Genomic DNA, 16,580 nt, shown 5'->3' on the forward strand with positions numbered 1-16,580 from the left:
CACCCGCTCTGACGAATCGGCTTTCGAGGAAGGAGCCCCTTCCTTTCGTAGAGGGAGGATTGTCCAATGGAGTTTCAACAAAAAAGAGCCGACCAATAGAAAGCCGGAGGCTCGACGAAGGGCGGTGCTGTCTTTCAAAACCAATGAAACGGCGCGTTGGATGACGTCTTGCTTTGCGGCAGCCAATAGGATTCCGGGAGGGATATTTGAAAAAACAAGAAAGCCTGGCGGGTCTCGGGCTGCCTCCGGCGGCGGTTCTTGGCTCCGGGAAATCGGTAAGAGATGCGGGGGAAACTCCGCGAAAGCAATTGCTCGGGCGCTGATTGAATTGGTTTGGCCGTGGAGGATGGGAGTTGTAGTCCAGTGCCTATGGGGAGCGTCGATCGGGTATGGAGGGTGATACCAGCGGTTACAGCCCGGAAACACCCCACCTGCCTTTTCCCCTTGCTAACCACCCGCCCTCCGAATGCGCTGGACTACCAATCCCATCATCCCCTACTATGCTGGGTGGCGGGGGGGGGGGGGCGCTTGGGCGGCCAGGGAAGGTGCATCTGAAGGGTTGGGGGCGTTTGGGGTCGCTGGAGATGGATAATAATCATAATAATCATAATAATCATAATAATCATAATAATAAATTAATAATAATAATAATAAAAATTAATAATAACAACAACAACAACAACAACAATAATAATAATAATAATAATAATAATAATAATAATAATAAATGATAATAATATTAATAATTTTTGTTTTTGTTTTAATTGTTTTATTAAATTTATATACCGCCCTACTCCCGAAGGACTCAGGGCGGTGAACAGGCACAGAATAAAATACAGAAATACAAAAGTTAGAAACATAATTAAAACCAAATGAAATAATTTAGCCCAAGACAATTAAAAATCCCAATAATTTAAAACAAATTAAAATTTCAATTTAAAAATTTAAAAGAAAGGGGAGAAAAGTAATAAAATTGATGATGATGATGATGATGATAATAATAATAGGTTAGGACTCGAGCTGCTGAGCTATTAACCAGCCTCAAAGGCTGTGAATCTCATTAAAGATTAACCAATAATAATAATAATAATAATAATAACAACAACAACAACAAAATTGGAAGGGATCTTGGAGGTCATCTAGTCCAACCCCCTGCTCAGACCTATACTAGGGATTCGAACTGCCGACCTTTCTGATCGACAAGCTCACCGTCTTAGCCACTGAGCCAACTGTGGGAACTTTTTAAGACGGGTGGACTTCAACTCCCAGAATCCTCCAGCCAGCCACGTGGCTGGTTGGGGGATTCTGGGAGTTGAAGTCCACCCGTCTTAAAAAGTTCCCACGGTTGGCCTGGCCTGGGACAACTTAAATTATCCTGCTTATTTCTAAAGATAAAATGGGGAACGGCCACACGAGGTAACCAAAGCTGGTTAGTCGGAAGCGACCCAGCGATAAAAACCCAGTTAATAAGAAGCCATCATTCGATCTTGGTTTCACATTAGAACAGCGGCGGAATTAAAAGACTGGGGTCACTCCATGGGAAGACGTTGTAAGGCCCTAATTCATGCTAAAGATTACCCAACGAAGCATTAACCAGGGTGGATTTGATTTAAATCGAGTTGATTTTTAATCACGATTTAAATCACGATTTAAATCACTAGTAAAAAGGCTTGATTTAAATCAACTCGATTTAAATCGTAATTTTTAAAGAGCAACTGTCACCTCTGCTACTCCTTTGACCCGCTGTTGACTCACCGATAGTCCCAGGGTTGCAGAATATACAGCCTCCTGCTACAGAACTAAGCTCCATTTCATGCTGAATAAACTAAATTATTTATGTATCTGAAATAGAAAACTATCTTACGATAGATTTTTACCCCAAAAGTTTTTTATGAAAATAAATTCGATAAAAATAAAAAAAATCCGATTTAAATCAAAAAAATCCGATTTAAATTAAAAAAATCTGATTTTTTAAATATTTTTTTTAAAAAAAAAACATTGATTTTTATCCACCCTGGTATTAACTGACATGATGATCATTTTTGTATATCTCGTTTTTTCTATGGTGATCATTTTTGTTTATCTCATTTTTACTATGTTTCACTTTTCTTCTTTATACTGTAACTGCTATTCTAACAACGTATCTTTCATCAAAGTGATTGCATTACGTTCTTGATTAAATTATCTTTCCATTGATATACAGTATAATTGTATGGTACTACTCCCCCCAAAAAGCGGTGTTATTAGTTAGTTTTAAGAAAATACACTTTTCCCAAAAAGGTTTCCACAATTTTGGCCACTACTGTATGTATGTATATATATATGTATATATGTTTATGTAAGTTTTATACTACTGTATGTATATATGTGTATATATATATATATATATATATTTGATTTATATGCCGCCCTTCTCCGGAGACTCAGGGCGGTTTACAATGCGTTAAGCAATAGCCTTCATCCTTTTGTATATTTATACAAAGTCAGCTTATTGCCCCCACAAACTGGGTCCTCAATTTACCTACCTTAGAAAGGATGGAAGGCTGAGTCAACCTTGAGCCTGGTGAGATTTGAACCTGCAGTAATTGCTGGCAGCTGGTCTTAATAACAGGGTGCTTTAGACCACTGTACTACCAAGGCTCCTTTTGGGCTCAATTGTGGTCGTCCGTCTAACACATTTTCCTCTTGAGCAGCTGTTTCACTGGGAAAGTTTTCAAGATTCAAACGTGTCTTTTTCCCCACTGATTCGTTCATTTATTTTTCAGAATTTCTCCGGTGGTTATTATTATTATTTGTTTGTAATTCAGTCTTTAGTGTTGGCATCCGACCCAACGGAAGAGTTACCCTCAACCTCTGGATACTGAAGCTGGCTTCATCGCGAACGCATTTTCTGATTTTACGCTGGAGATTCCTCCCGAGTATTTAATATCTTCTCCCTCTGACCCGTCCTTGAACGAAGGGAAACGTTGCATCGTCAGCACCCAGGATGTCAAACAAGGAAAATATTAGCAGCATCTACAGTAACCTTTACTCTGTGAGTTCTCCTCTGCGTCTGCAAGAAATTATGTGTGGGGTGGGTGGGGGGGTGCAAATCCCAGATTTCATAATAGGTGGAGATATCCGAGTCTTCCTCAAAATGGGAAGTTGTAATCCAGGCGTTGCAGCCTCTTGGCCGCAGAGAGAGAGAGAGAGAGAGAGGGAGGGAGAGAGAGAGAGAGAGGGAGGGAGGGAGAGAGAGAGAGAGAGAGAGAGAGGAAGAAGGAGAGAGACAGAGAGAGAGGGACAGGGAGAGAGAGAGAGAGAGAGAGGAAGAAGAGAGAGGAAGAAGGAGAGAGACAGAGAGAGAGGGAGAGGGACAGGGAGAGAGAGAGGGGGGAGAGAGAGGGACAGGGAGAGAGAGAGGGGAAGAAGGAGAGAGACAGAGGGAGAGAGGGAGAGACAGAAGGAGAGGGAGAGAGAAAGAGAGACAGAGGGAGAGAGAGGGAGAGAGAGACGGAGAAAGAGGGAGAGAGAGGGACAGGGAGAGAGAGAGAGGAAGAAGGAGAGAGAGGGAGAGGGAGAGACGGAGAAAGAGAGAGAGACAGAGGGAGAGGGAGAGAGACAGAGGGAGAGGGAGAGAGAGAGGGAGGGAGAGAGAGAGAGAGACGGAGAAAGAGAGGGAGAGAGACAGAGGGAGAGGGAGACAGACAGGGGGAGAGGGAGAGACAGAGAGGGAGAGACAGGGAGAGAGAGAGACAGAGGGAGAGAGAGAGAGAGAGGCGGAGCCTGGGCCATCCGTCAGCCCTCAGATGGAGAGTCAACAGCCCCCAGGTCTGGAGGTGGCTGATGAGGAAGAGGAGGAAAAGCTGGGTCCAGTGCTTGATGCGCAGAAGGCAGAGAGGAAAGAAGAGCAGTGGAAATCTATGGGCCGGTCCTCGAGACGGAAAAGCCACTGCTGCTATCGAAGCCCCACCCTAGCTCTGGGGATAAAAGGCAGGGGGCGGAGATGAATAGTTGTGGCAATGCGTCGGATAGACTTTTTAGCCGGCGTTGAGAGAGAAACTTTTGGCCGGGGCTGCCGCTGCTCCTAATAAAAAGAATCTTTAACTTTAGAGGGTTTGTCGTTTTTTTGGAGAGCTGGGTTAGAATACCAGGAGTATTTCGTAGGTGGATGTGCCCTCTTTTGAAATAAAAGACATAACGGCTCATTCCTATTTAAAATTAACATTCGGTAGTTGATAGAAGGAATTCCTGTGATGGAGGCTGCTCGTAAGTCACTTTTTTGTGTGTGTGTCGTAACTCGGAACGGTCACTAAACGAATTATCGTAAATCGAGGACTCCTGTGCACAGAAACCTTCGGTTAACTAGAATTCTTTTTTTTGCGTTGTGAGAGAAAATGTCTTTTCCCCTCCATCCCTTTTTTCCTAGAGACCATTCATTGCCAAGCACAAAAAAAATAATACCGATTTATCGCTGTGTGGTCTCTTTTCCACCCTCGCAGTATCGCCCCAGCAGCCAAGCACCCGGGCCTCAACGCGTCCCGTACAAGAATACCACCACGCCATCCACGACGCCTTCTGGCTCAATCCTGGCCCAGAGAGCTCTCACCAGCAGCACCAAACACACCATGAAAACGGTGTCCGGCGTCCAGAATCCAGGTAAGATCTCCCAAATTAGTCCTTGATTTACAAAAAAGCATTCGTTTAGTGACTAATCAAGGAGAGAAGCCACCTGGAATCAAGGAGGAACTTCCTAACGGTGAGGACGATCGACCAGTGGAACAGCTTGCCACCAGAAGTTGTGGGTCTCCATCCATCTGGTGGGACCAGAAGGCCCGTTTTTCGTCCTCCCCAGGCTCCAGAGGCTTTCTTGGAGCCTGGGGAGGGCAAAAACAGCCTTCCCCAACCCACAAGAGGCCCTCCAGAAGTTGGAAATGGCCTGTTTCTCGACTTCTGGTGGGACCAGAAGGCCCGGTTTTCGCCCTCCCCAGGCTCCAGAGGCTTTCTTGGAGCCTGGGGAGGGCAAAAACAGCCTTCCCCAACCCCCCAAGAGGCCCTCCGGAAGCCGGAAACGGCCTGTTTCCCGACTTCTGATAGGACCAGAAGGTCTGGTTTTCGCCCTTCCCAGGCTCCAGAGGCTTTCTAGCAGCCTGAGGAGGGCGAAAACGGCCTTCCCCAACTCCCGGAGGCCCTCTGGAGGCCAGAAACGACCTGTTTCCCGGCTTCTGATGGGACCAGAAGGCCCGGTTTTCGCCCTCCCCAGGCTCCAGAGGCTTTCTAGCAGCCTGAGGAGGGCGGAAAACGGCCTTCCCCAACCCCCGGAGGCCCTCTGGAGGCCAGAAACGACCTGTTTCCCGACTTCTGATAGGACCAGAAGGCCCGGTTTTCGCCCTCCCCAGGCTCCAGAGACTTTCTTGGAGCCTGGGGAGGGCAAAAACAGCCTTCCCCAACCCCCCAAGAGGCCCTTCGGTCGCCGGAAACGGCCTGTTTCCCGACTTCTGGTGGGACCAGAAGGCCCGGTTTTTGCCTCCCCAGGCTCCAGAGGCTTTCTTGGAGCCTGGGGAGGGCAAAAACAGCCTTCCCCAACCCCCCAAGAGGCCCTCCGGAAGCCGGAAACGGCCTGTTTCCCGACTTCTGATAGGACCAGAAGGTCTGGTTTTCGCCCTTCCCAGGCTCCAGAGGCTTTCTAGCAGCCCGAGGAGGGCGAAAACGGCCTTCCCCAACTCCCGGAGGCCCTCTGGAGGCCAGAAACGACCTGTTTCCCGGCTTCTGATGGGACCAGAAGGCCCGGTTTTCGCCCTCCCCAGGCTCCAGAGGCTTTCTAGCAGCCTGAGGAGGGCGAAAACGGCCTTCCCCAACCCCCGGAGGCCCTCTGGAGGCCAGAAACGACCTGTTTCCCGACTTCTGATAGGACCAGAAGGCCCGGTTTTTCGCCCTCCCCAGGCTCCAGAGACTTTCTTGGAGCCTGGGGAGGGCAAAAACAGCCTTCCCCAACCCCCCAAGAGGCCCTTCGGTCGCCGGAAACGGCCTGTTTCCCGACTTCTGGTGGGACCAGAAGGCCCGGTTTTTGCCTCCCCAGGCTCTGGAGGCTTTCTTGGAGCCTGGGGAGGGCAAAAACAGCCTTCCCCAACCCCCCCAAGAGGCCCTCCGGAAGCCGGAAACGGCCTGTTTCCCGACTTCTGATGGGACCAGAAGGCCCGTTTTTCGCCCTCTCCAGCTCTCAAAGGGTCATCCCCTCCAATATACACCACAAGGTGTAAGGTCAAGGTTCCCCTCCCACATCTGTGCTAGTCGTTCCCGACTCTAAGGGGCGGTGCTCATCTCCGTTTCAAAGCCGAAGAAGAGCCAGCGCTGTCCGAAGATGTTCTCCGTGGTCATGTGGCTGGCATGACTCAATGCCAAAGGCACACGGCACGCTGTTTACCTTCCCACCAAATTTTTCTACTTGCATTTTTTTTTACGTGCTTTCGAACGGCTAGGTTGGCAGAAGCTGGGACAAGGAATGGGAGCTCACCCCATTATGCGGCGCTCGGGATTCGAACCGCTGAATTGCCGACCTTTCGATCGACAAGCTCAGCGTCTTAGCCACGGAGCCACCGCGTCTCTACACGGTGTATATGTTACAAGGAACATGACAAAATAAATAAATACAAAATTATGTACATATCCACATATATCTGACACAGAGAAACAATACAGTCCAGTTCGGATATATACATGTATTTGGCGAGAAAAGCGACGGGAACAAAGCTGTTACAGAATCTGGTAACAGCTTCGAAACCCCCTCCCAGAGGGGAGCAACGTGAATTGGGTGTGGGCGGGTCTCTAACAATGCTTTGAGCTCTAAAGTACATAGCGCTTATAAGCAGCATCCTGAATAACGGGAAGGGAGCTTTCTATAATCTTCTCCATTGTCCTCACCACTCTCTGTAGGGACTTTCTATCTGAGGCACTACGGCCACCAAACCAAACAGGGATGAAGTTTGTTAAAAACGCTCCCAATCGTGGCTCTGTAAAAAGTGACCGGGACAGAAGGGAGTAAGAGGTGCTCTCTTCATCCGACGCAGGAAATGCAGATGCTGGTTTGCATGCTTCATTTTAGGACGGTCGCAGTGTCTCGGGGTCATGTGATCCCCTTTTGTGACCTGACGAGCCAAGTCAATGGGGAAGCCGGATTCGCTTAACAACCCTGTGACTCACTTAAAGAACTGCAGCGATTTGCTTAACTGTTGTGGCAAGAAAGGTCGCAAAATAGGGAGGGGGGACTCGTTTAGCCAGTGTCTCGCTTAGCAACAGAAATTTTGGGGTCAGTTGTGGTTGTACGTCGGCAAACATTAATTGGGCAACTCTCCAAGGTAACAACAGCATTGAAATAAGCGGCTTACGACCATCACTGCATGCTCACAATAAATTCTCAAAAGATTGGCCGCTGTCTTGTACTTATGGCAGTTGCAGCATCCGGAGGTCTCATGATCTCCTTTTGTGACCTTCCCAGCTGCTTTCCAACAATCAACGTTGACAGAGGATTCGCTTAACAACCATGTGTTTCACTTTCACAGCTGCCTTACAGGTAGTCCTCAACCTATGGCCACAATTGAGCCTCACATTTCTGTTGTTAAGCGAGACAGTTGTTCAATGAATTTTGGCTCACTTTACAACGGTTGCAAAGTGAATCACTGCAATTGAGAAGTTAGCAACCCGGTTGTTAAGTGGCTCTGGCTTCCCCCTTGCTTGTCCGAAGCTCGCAAAAGGGGATCACCTGACCTTGGGACACAGCGACGGTCATAAATGTGAGTCGGTTCCCAAGCATCTGAATTTTGATCACATGAGGATGCTGGGAAGGTAACTGTGAAAAACGCTTGTAAGTCCCTAAGTGAACTGTGGTAAGAGGAGGGGTACGAGCAATTTATTTAAATCCTACGGCCGTAAAATTGGGCGCGGCTCCCTTCAACAAATGCCTTGCCTATCGACAGAAATTCCGCTCTGGATTTGGTCGCATGTCAAGGACTCTTTTTGTGTCCGGTTTTGCTTTCCGGCTCTCTAGGTATCGCAGGGAGGGTGCCTCTCGAACCCGCTTCCGTCGTACCAGCCTTGCAGGACTGCCCAGAGTGAGTATTTCTTTTTTTTTCCAGTCGATGGGAAAAGTGGAGTGGGCGTTTGATTGTGGTTGGGAGCAGGCCGAGCCTTTCGCGGCTTATCAGTACTCCTCGCCTTACGACCATTTATTGACGGCATCATTCCCACGACCACCAAACTTGGCGGTCTTTAAAGTCATTGACATATTTATATGTATAATTTTTGAGTGGTGCGGTGGACTAGAAGTGGAGTGCTCGCCTCACAATTGGGAGGCTGCGAGTTTGATCCTAGGTAGAGGCGGATATTTCTATCTCTCCGCACAATGAGAATATATCTGCTGAACAAAACTCCTCATTGGCAACAGGAAAAGCATCCGGCCAGTAAACACTCAGCTCCATTCAGTTGCCCAGACTCCACCCCGCAAGGGATTACGAGGTCATTAAACAAAAAAAAAAAAGTTATATATTTTTTTTTCTCTGACTTTATTCTCTTCTGCCCCACGTCAGGCCGTGTCGGATCTTCACCATCGACGATTTTGAGATCGGGAGGCCGCTGGGCAAAGGGAAATTTGGCAACGTTTACCTGGCCCGGGAGAAGACCTCCAAGTTCATTGTGGCGCTGAAGGTGCTCTTCAAATCCCAGATGGAGAAGGAAGGGGTGGAGCACCAGCTGCGGAGGGAGATCGAGATCCAGTGTCATCTCAGGTACGGCTGTATATGTATGGGTCTTTACAGCGGGGTGGCTGTTCTGTTCCCCGTCCTCACACAGACAAATGCAATATCAAACACGCCTGCCAATAATTTATTGTATAAACAGACCAGAATTCCTGGCAGACGAGAGTTCTGGCAGCTAACTGTAAAACGCCTGCCAAGTCTAATTAGTACTCCCAAAAAGACCGTTTCCAGAGCGACAAATTATCCACAAGAGTTTAGTCTAAAATATATCTGAGCTGAAGTGCAGGATTCATGATGCGACTCTTTAGAGTTTAAACTTTTGTCCGTCACAAAGCCTGCCGAGCAAACACGCCCCCTTTTATCCCTTGTGGAGCGTGGCTCAGTGACTCAGTGACTCAGCTCAATCCCTGGCCCTCCCATGCCTCTTCCTTTGCTGCGCACGCTTCTCCCTCCGACGCTGCCTGGGATCAAGCCAGGATTCATCATTATCGCTATCAATGGGTGCTCCGAAATGCCTTCCTCCTGGCCTTCGGATGGAACCTGAGGCATTGCCAGAGAGGAGGGTCCTGGAGAGGGAGGCCTTGTCAGTTCCTCCCCCTCACCTTCTGAGTCCTCTTCCTCCATGAGGACAGGCTCGGGAGTCGGAGTCCCAGTGGCTTTGAGTCACAGTTGGGAGCATGCCGAGCCTTTTGCGGCTTCTCAGTAGTCCTCGCCTTACAACCAAGCTTCGTGACCACATCATTCCCACTACACCAAAACAACAGTTTATTTAGTCATCATCATCATCTTTCAACGACCTCATAATCCCTTGCGGGGTGGAGTCTGGGCAATTGAATGGAGCTAGCAGAATTTTTTACTGGCCGGATGCCTTTCCTGTCACCAATGCGGAGTTTTGTTCAGCAGATACGTTCTCATCGTGCCCAGAGAGAGAACTATCTGCCTCTCCCTAGGATCGAACTCGCGGCCTCCCGATTGGGAGGCGAGAGCTCCGCCTCTAGGCCACCGCACCCCTCTTAACAGTTCGTTTAGTGACCCGTTTGACGTGACAACGGCACCGAACGATGTGACTTACGACTGTTTTATCACCTGTACGGCCGCTGCCGGTCATGTGATCGAAACACACTTGGCAACTGGCTCGTGTTTATGACGATCGCAGTGATGGGCACGCTCCATTACGGTCGTAACTCGATTACCTGTGTAGTCCCCGAGCGCTCGGAAGGTTACCCTGCCTGAGATTACAGGGTTCGTGTAGCGTTAAGGTGGTGGTGGGGAAGATGGAGAAAGTGGGTTTTTTAAAAAAAAAAAAAATTCCTGGAGTTGCCATTTAACGTGTCTCCCCTTCCCGCAGTCACCCCAACATTCTGCGCCTCTACAACTATTTCCACGACAAGAAGCGAGTCTACCTGATCCTTGAATACGCCCCTCGGGGGGAGCTCTTCAAGGAGCTGCAGAAATACCAGCGCTTCGATGAGCAAAGAACGGCCACGGTCAGCCATCCTCTTGAGGACTGGAAACTTGGGGAGTCTTTGTTCTTCGATGGGGGAAAACGTGGGCGGTTTTTGGGTCTCCTCTTTCAAACTTCGCAACTTCGGGTTCACGGGGGGGGGGGGCAGCAGACCTGGAGCTCTGTCTTTTAATAATTTATTTAAAAAGAGAATCTTCGTGGCTCAGGATCGGACTGTGGGGTCCTTGGTGCTCTCTGAGGTGGGTGTTTTTTTGCAGGCGTCTCAAGACCCAACTAGGGAATGGAATCAGTGCTAGGAGGGAGTGGGGTTGGTGGGGAGGGGGAGGAGGAGAACTGTGGCATCCTTGGGGCACTCTGAGCTTGGTGATTTTCTTGGGAGATGTTTCATGATCTCAATAGGTTACATCATCCATGTCAGGGAGTGTGGGCTTTTTTCCCTGTTTATATACTGTATAGTTGCTTGCCCTCCCCTTGTTGTGCCTTAATTCGGCATTTGCTAATTTCACAATACGTGGAGAGACCATAGTTTCAATTTGCGGAGGGTGAGCACCTCCTCTACTTGGTGGCTCAGTGGCTAAGACGCTGAGCTTGTCGATCAAAAAACTCGGCGGTTCGAATCGCTAGTACAGGTTTCCTGTGTGAGCAGGGGTTTGGACTAGATGACCTCCAAGGTCCCTTCCAACTCTGTTACTGTTAGAGCATGCTAGGCCAAGCCAAGTCCAAAAATCGTAGACAGTTCCCGGAAAAATGGTAGATAATCTCTGGCTCTCGGACAAATCAGCCATCAACGGGCACATAGAGATAAGCAACATCTACCTACCGTGTAAAGCAGGCAAAGACCACAAAAGCTTGCCAGCCATCAACACCCAGATAAGCAGGGATTAATACTGGACCGACAATCAAGTAAACAATTCCCCAATTGGGAGGCTATCCACTCAGACAAAGATGCTAACACTGGATAACAATCTAATCAAGGCAACACCAAGAACCCTCTCCCGTAAAGAGACGGCAAACCCCACTCCTTTCTAGCACTGATGGTGTTACCTAGTTGGCTCACGAGACACCTGCAAGGAAATCACAAAGCTGAGAGAGCACCCAGGGACCCACAATTCTTCTCTTCCTCCTCCTTCTCCACGAACCCCACTCCCTTCTAGCACTGATGGCGTTACGTCGCTGGGCCACGCAACGACACCTGCAAGAAAACAACCCAGTTCAGAGAGCACCCAGGACCCCACAATAATTTTATAAGTTCAGGTTTTCTCTTGAGGCCTAGTGGGTTTGGGCCAGCCTCTCTCCCCTTCCTTCGTGCACCAAACGGGCATTTGGGGTGGCTCGGGCCTCTCGTAGTGGGTGGCATTACCAACTCCTCCCAACCCCCTTTTGTCGCCTGTCTTCTGCAGTTCATGGAAGAGTTGGCCGATGCCCTCCTGTACTGTCACAATAAGAAGGTGATCCACCGGGACATCAAACCCGAGAACCTGCTGATGGGGTTGAAGGGGGAGCTGAAGATTGCCGACTTCGGCTGGTCGGTACACGCCCCCTCGCTCAGGTGGGTCATTCGCTCCCCTTGGCTTTGGAAGCCGGGTCCTCGTCCCGATAAACCCCTTTTATTTCATCAACAGTTAATTCCTCTCCAGCCAAATCTTTCCTCTCCCACAGTCTTTCAAGATCGTTCACAATTACCGACCTTTATCAAGCTTGGAGAGTGGCCACGTTGATATCTTTCAGACGCCGCCATGCCTGGCAAGAATGCAGGAATGAACTAATTGTCTCCTGCAAACTCCACTCCCCAGTCGCTCCTTTTTTATTCCCTCTGGGAATAGGGGGAATTCAGCATCCACCTGTGGCTTTACTCCTGAGTCGACCTTTGTTCTTTAGCTGTTCCTTTCGTCTGGCAATTCTGCGCATGCGCATACTGGGAACAGGCTCCAGTTGTTCTTCTGCCCCACTGATGTCCGACTCCGAAGGCAGCTGATAACTGGCATCCGACCCTGGCCCCCTCTGCCTCCGACGCAGAGCCTTCCCCAGTCTCCAGGACTATTCCTCCCTAACCTCCTCACGGTCCGAATCTGTTGTCAGATACGCTGGCCGCTGGCGGGCCACAACAGGGGTGGGCATTTCACAACGCTGGGCTTTTATCGGGGTCTCCATCTTCTTTTTTTTCTCCCCTCTCCCCTCAATTGTTCCTCAAGGAGGAAGACCATGTGCGGCACTCTGGATTACCTGCCCCCCGAGATGATCGAAGGCAAAGCCCACAACGAGAAAGTGGATCTCTGGTGCATCGGGATCCTGTGCTACGAGTTCCTGGTGGGGAACCCGCCCTTCGAGAGCGAATGCCACTCGGAGACGTATCGACGGATCGTGTCGGTGAGCCTGGCCTGGATTACGTCCTGCCCAAAATTAGTTTAATTCAAGACGGAGATCATCCAGGTGGTGGTTGTCCCAAATGTGCTTTTTTTTTTTCCTCAGGAGGCAACTGGACATGCTAGTTTTTCCTTGAAGAGGTTTCGCTTCTCCTCCGAGAAACTTCTTCAGCTCTAGCTGAATGGTGGGGAATGGAAGGGTTGATACTCCTTGCAGACAGCTGGTCATTTGCAGCCTTTTAGAGCAAGGGTGTCAAACCCGATTTTATTGAGGGACACATCAGGGTTGTGTTTGATCTGGGGAGGGGAAGGGCGTGGACAGCTCATCATCACTCGTGTTGGGGGGGGGGGTCACAAATGGAGGCAAAGTGCTAAGGCAGGACTTCCCTCAGACGCTCCCTCCCTATTATATCCTTCCTTCTTTCCTCAATCTCTTCCTTCCTCCCTACTTTTAATCTTTCCCTCCTTCCTCAATCCCTTCCTTCCTTCTTTCCTCCTTCCTTAATTTCTTCCTTCCTCTCCCTCCTTCCTTCCTCAATCTCTTCCTCCCTCCTTTTAATCCCTCCTTCCTCAATCCCTTCCTTCTTTCCTCCCCCTCCTTCCTTCCTCAATCCTTTCCTTCCTTCTTTCCTCCTCCTTTAATCTCTTCCTTCCTTCCTCCCCTCCCTCCCTCCCTCCCTCCTTCCTTCCTCAATCTCTTCCTCCTTTTTCAATCCCTTCCTCCTTCCTCAATCCCTTCCTTCCTCTTTTAATCCCTTCCTTCTTCCTCCCTCTCCCTTTTTCAATTCCTCCTGCCTTCCTCAAATCCTGCCTTCCTCTATTCCTTTTTTTCCTTTCCTCCCTCCCTCCCTTCTTTTTCCTTCCCTCTTCATTCTCCTTTCTTCTTCCTTCCCAACTCTTTCTGTCTTTTTCCTTCCTTGCTCTCTTTCCTTCTTTTTCTTTCTCATTGCCTTTCCTCTTTCTCCTTTCCTATCCCGTCTTGGATGCTCAAATGCAAAAGGGGAAACATTTCTTCTTTTGTTTTGTTTGGCTAGCCCTCCGCCATCAAAAATGGAGCGCCGGGGGGGGAGGCACTCGTTCCCCCCCCCCCAGCTCCATTTTTGTTGGCAGAAGGCTGCAGGAGGCCATCACAACTAAAAACGCAGCCCTGGCACTGTGGGCCGGTCCTTCGCTGTTTCCAGGGCTGCCCCTTAGGTCGGATCTAAGCACCCTGCGGGCTTTGACACCCCTGTTTTAGAGAGTCGTTGAGGCCACTTGGAGGTTTGTCTGTGGGGATGAGATGCCTGCAGCTGTGTTCAACAGGGCGGAAAACATCTGTTGTGACCTAGGCTTCCTGAGTCATTAAAACCCACGAGTAGTCCCAAAAACCTCTTTTATGGCAACAGCTGTGAATTACGTTCATTCACAGCTGAGTCCCAATTAGTTGCAAAAAGTCCTTCGGGAGAAATCCTTCGGGATAATCACCCACCTTTATCTCCCCTGACACGCTGCCGAAGACCTACTTGGCAAAGCCACACGGAGTCCAGAATCAAACAGAGATGCCGACTGGGAACAGAATTAACAATGTTGCTTTCCTGCAAAGAGCCCACGTGCCTTTGCTCCCCTTTTAAGCCTTCTGGGAAGGGCCAATCATCTCCAGGCCTTACTCCTGAGTCGTCCCTTTTGCTTTAGCTGCTCTTGCCTTCTGGCAGCTCTGCGCATGCGTGCACTAGGAACAGGCTCCTCCTGTTCCTCTGCCTCTCTGCTGTCCGACTCTGGGGGCTCTGGAGTCCACGCATCACTCCCAGATGGTCCTGGTCCCATCTCTGCCTCCGACACAGAGCCCCCGTCCGAGCCTTCCCCAGACTCCAGGACTGGCCCATGTTCCTCCTCAGACTCCTCACTGTCCGACTCCGCGGCCAGCTCCGCAGGCTGCTGGCGGACCACAACAACATCCTGTAAAAAGCACAGCTCCATAACGCGGTCCTTTCAGCAGCTCCAAGAAGGCTCCACGCCCATTCGCACCCCGAGGTGCACCCCGAGGACACAAGACAAACCTCCAAGTAGCCTCAACGGCTCCCTAAAAAGGATTCAAACGACCAGCTGTCTGCAAGGCGTATCAATCCTTCCCTTCCCTTCAAGTCAGAGCTTGAAGAAGCTTCTTGGAGGAGAATGTCCCTGCGTTGCGTGATCCCCGTTTGCGAACTTCTGACCAGCAAAACCGATGGGCAAGCCAGATTCGCTTAACACCCCTGTTGCTAGCTCAACAACTGCGGTGATTCGCTTAATAACGCTGGCGAGAAAGGTGGTAAAACGGAGCAAAGCTCACTCAATGAATGTCTCACTTAGCAACTGAAATTTTGGGCTCAATTGTGGTCGTACGTCACGGACTACCTGTGTTGATCGGATAACCCAGTTTTCTGCTCTTGAACTAGCCACGATGCCTAGGATTCAGTCCAACCTGCTAGGCCAGGGGTCGGCAACCTTAAACACTCCAAAGAGCCATTTGGATCCGTTTCCCACAAAAAAAGAAAACACCGGGAGCCACAAAACCTACCGGGAGTCGAAAAGCTCAATAAATTGCGTGCCGGTGGGTGTCGCACATTGGCGGTTGTGAGACATATTTTGAGCGACGGGGAGCTGCAACAGAGGGATGAAAGAGCCACATGCGGCTCCAGAGCCACGGGTTGCCGACTAAAACAAGTCGCTAGGCTGAAACAAGTTTTGCGAGTGTTTGCTAAACTTCTCCGTGCCTTCCTGGTGCGGTTGTGTGCTCACCTTGGCTCCGTTTCCTTTCCTAACAGGTAGATCTCCGGTTCCCCCCCTTTGTGACCGAAGGCGCCCGGGATTTGATTGCGAAGCTGCTGCGTCACAACCCATCCGAGCGTATCCCGCTGCAAGCTGTGATGGAGCACCCTTGGGTGAAAGCCCACTCCAAGCGGGTGCTACCCCCGGTCTTCAACCCCGTGTCCCCGAACTAACTTTGCCAGGAGGGACTTGGATGCCCAGCTGTACGACGTCCCCAATGGATGGGGCTGCTAAGGGTTTTTTTGGGGGGTGAGAGGGCGTTATCGCAGGGTTTGGGGGGAAGGACGTCTTTTTCTGGATTGGAAACATCCTTGCACCCCAAGATTTGTACTCGACGAGCTGATACAGACACGGATCTCATTTTGGAGAGCTTGGGAAATGACGAGTATGGCCGCCGTCACCTGGACGGGCAGCTGTTCCTGGACATAGGAATCCTCCTTTGATGTTTTGACCTTGGCTGATCATCTCTTTTGGGATCATCCCAGATCTGCCACTTGTGCAGCTTCTTGCAAATCTTGATCCTTGGGTCTCTCTCTTTTTTTAAAAAAAGGAATAAGCCAACTATTCCCCAAAACGGTATGCCCAATCTTTGTGTATATATTTTTTAGGGAACTGTTGTAAGTTTAATAAAATTTTTCTTTCAGACTTGGCTGCTTTTGGACTTTTTAGTTGTTTTTCTCCTAATATCTACCGTATTTTTCGGACTAAAAGATGCACCGGAGTATAAGACGCATGTCAGCACTTCAAGCTGCATTTACTCCAGTGCTGACATAAGGAGGAGCGGAGGCGTCTGGAAAGGAACGTTTGACTTTTCACCTACTTATATCCCCTAGGAGATGGGATGGGAGGGGGGAAATTCCTTTGAGCTGGAGCAGTAGATTAGGAGTAGAGTGACTTGGAAGATGGGCAATGAGTGCAGGGGAGTGGGGAACGGAAAGGGAGGGTTTTGGGTCTGGAAGTCAGTGTTGGCTACGATGAGTCGTGCTTTGAATGTCGTGCTTAATAAATAGGAGTTTTTCTTCAAAGACTTTGTTTGAAATGCAATTTATTTGAGACGACCTCGAAACTTGACACGCAGCTACCTTTTTGGGGGAGGAAAACAAGGAAAAAAAATCTGTCTTTGTCCATTCGCTGTGGCCCGTTTACCGCCGTCGCAGCTCGTTTGCTGCGACCTGTTTGCTGCTGCCGCGGCCCATTCACTGCCACCACAGCCCATTCACCGCCACCGATCCCCGC

General features: G+C 49.6%; 1 protein-coding gene across 1 annotated transcript; it reads left to right on the plus strand.

The window, feature by feature from the left end:
• The first annotated feature begins 207 nt into the window (after window positions 1-207).
• AURKB (aurora kinase B) lies at window positions 208-15,922 on the plus strand. Its single transcript, XM_070954284.1, has 9 exons — window positions 208-275; window positions 2,808-3,034; window positions 4,482-4,638; window positions 8,024-8,087; window positions 8,562-8,759; window positions 10,078-10,216; window positions 11,595-11,743; window positions 12,387-12,561; window positions 15,341-15,922. Exons 2-9 carry the CDS (start codon window positions 2,987-2,989, stop codon window positions 15,515-15,517), a joined length of 1,107 nt encoding a protein of 368 aa, XP_070810385.1. The 5' UTR covers window positions 208-275; window positions 2,808-2,986; the 3' UTR covers window positions 15,518-15,922.
• The last annotated feature ends 658 nt before the right edge of the window (window positions 15,923-16,580 follow it).

The sequence above is a fragment of the Pituophis catenifer genome, unplaced genomic scaffold (genome assembly GCF_029215685.1).
Source record: "Pituophis catenifer annectens isolate HBS135680 unplaced genomic scaffold, rPitCat1.0.hap2 SCAF_15, whole genome shotgun sequence".
NCBI classification, from domain to species: domain Eukaryota; kingdom Metazoa; phylum Chordata; class Lepidosauria; order Squamata; family Colubridae; genus Pituophis; species Pituophis catenifer.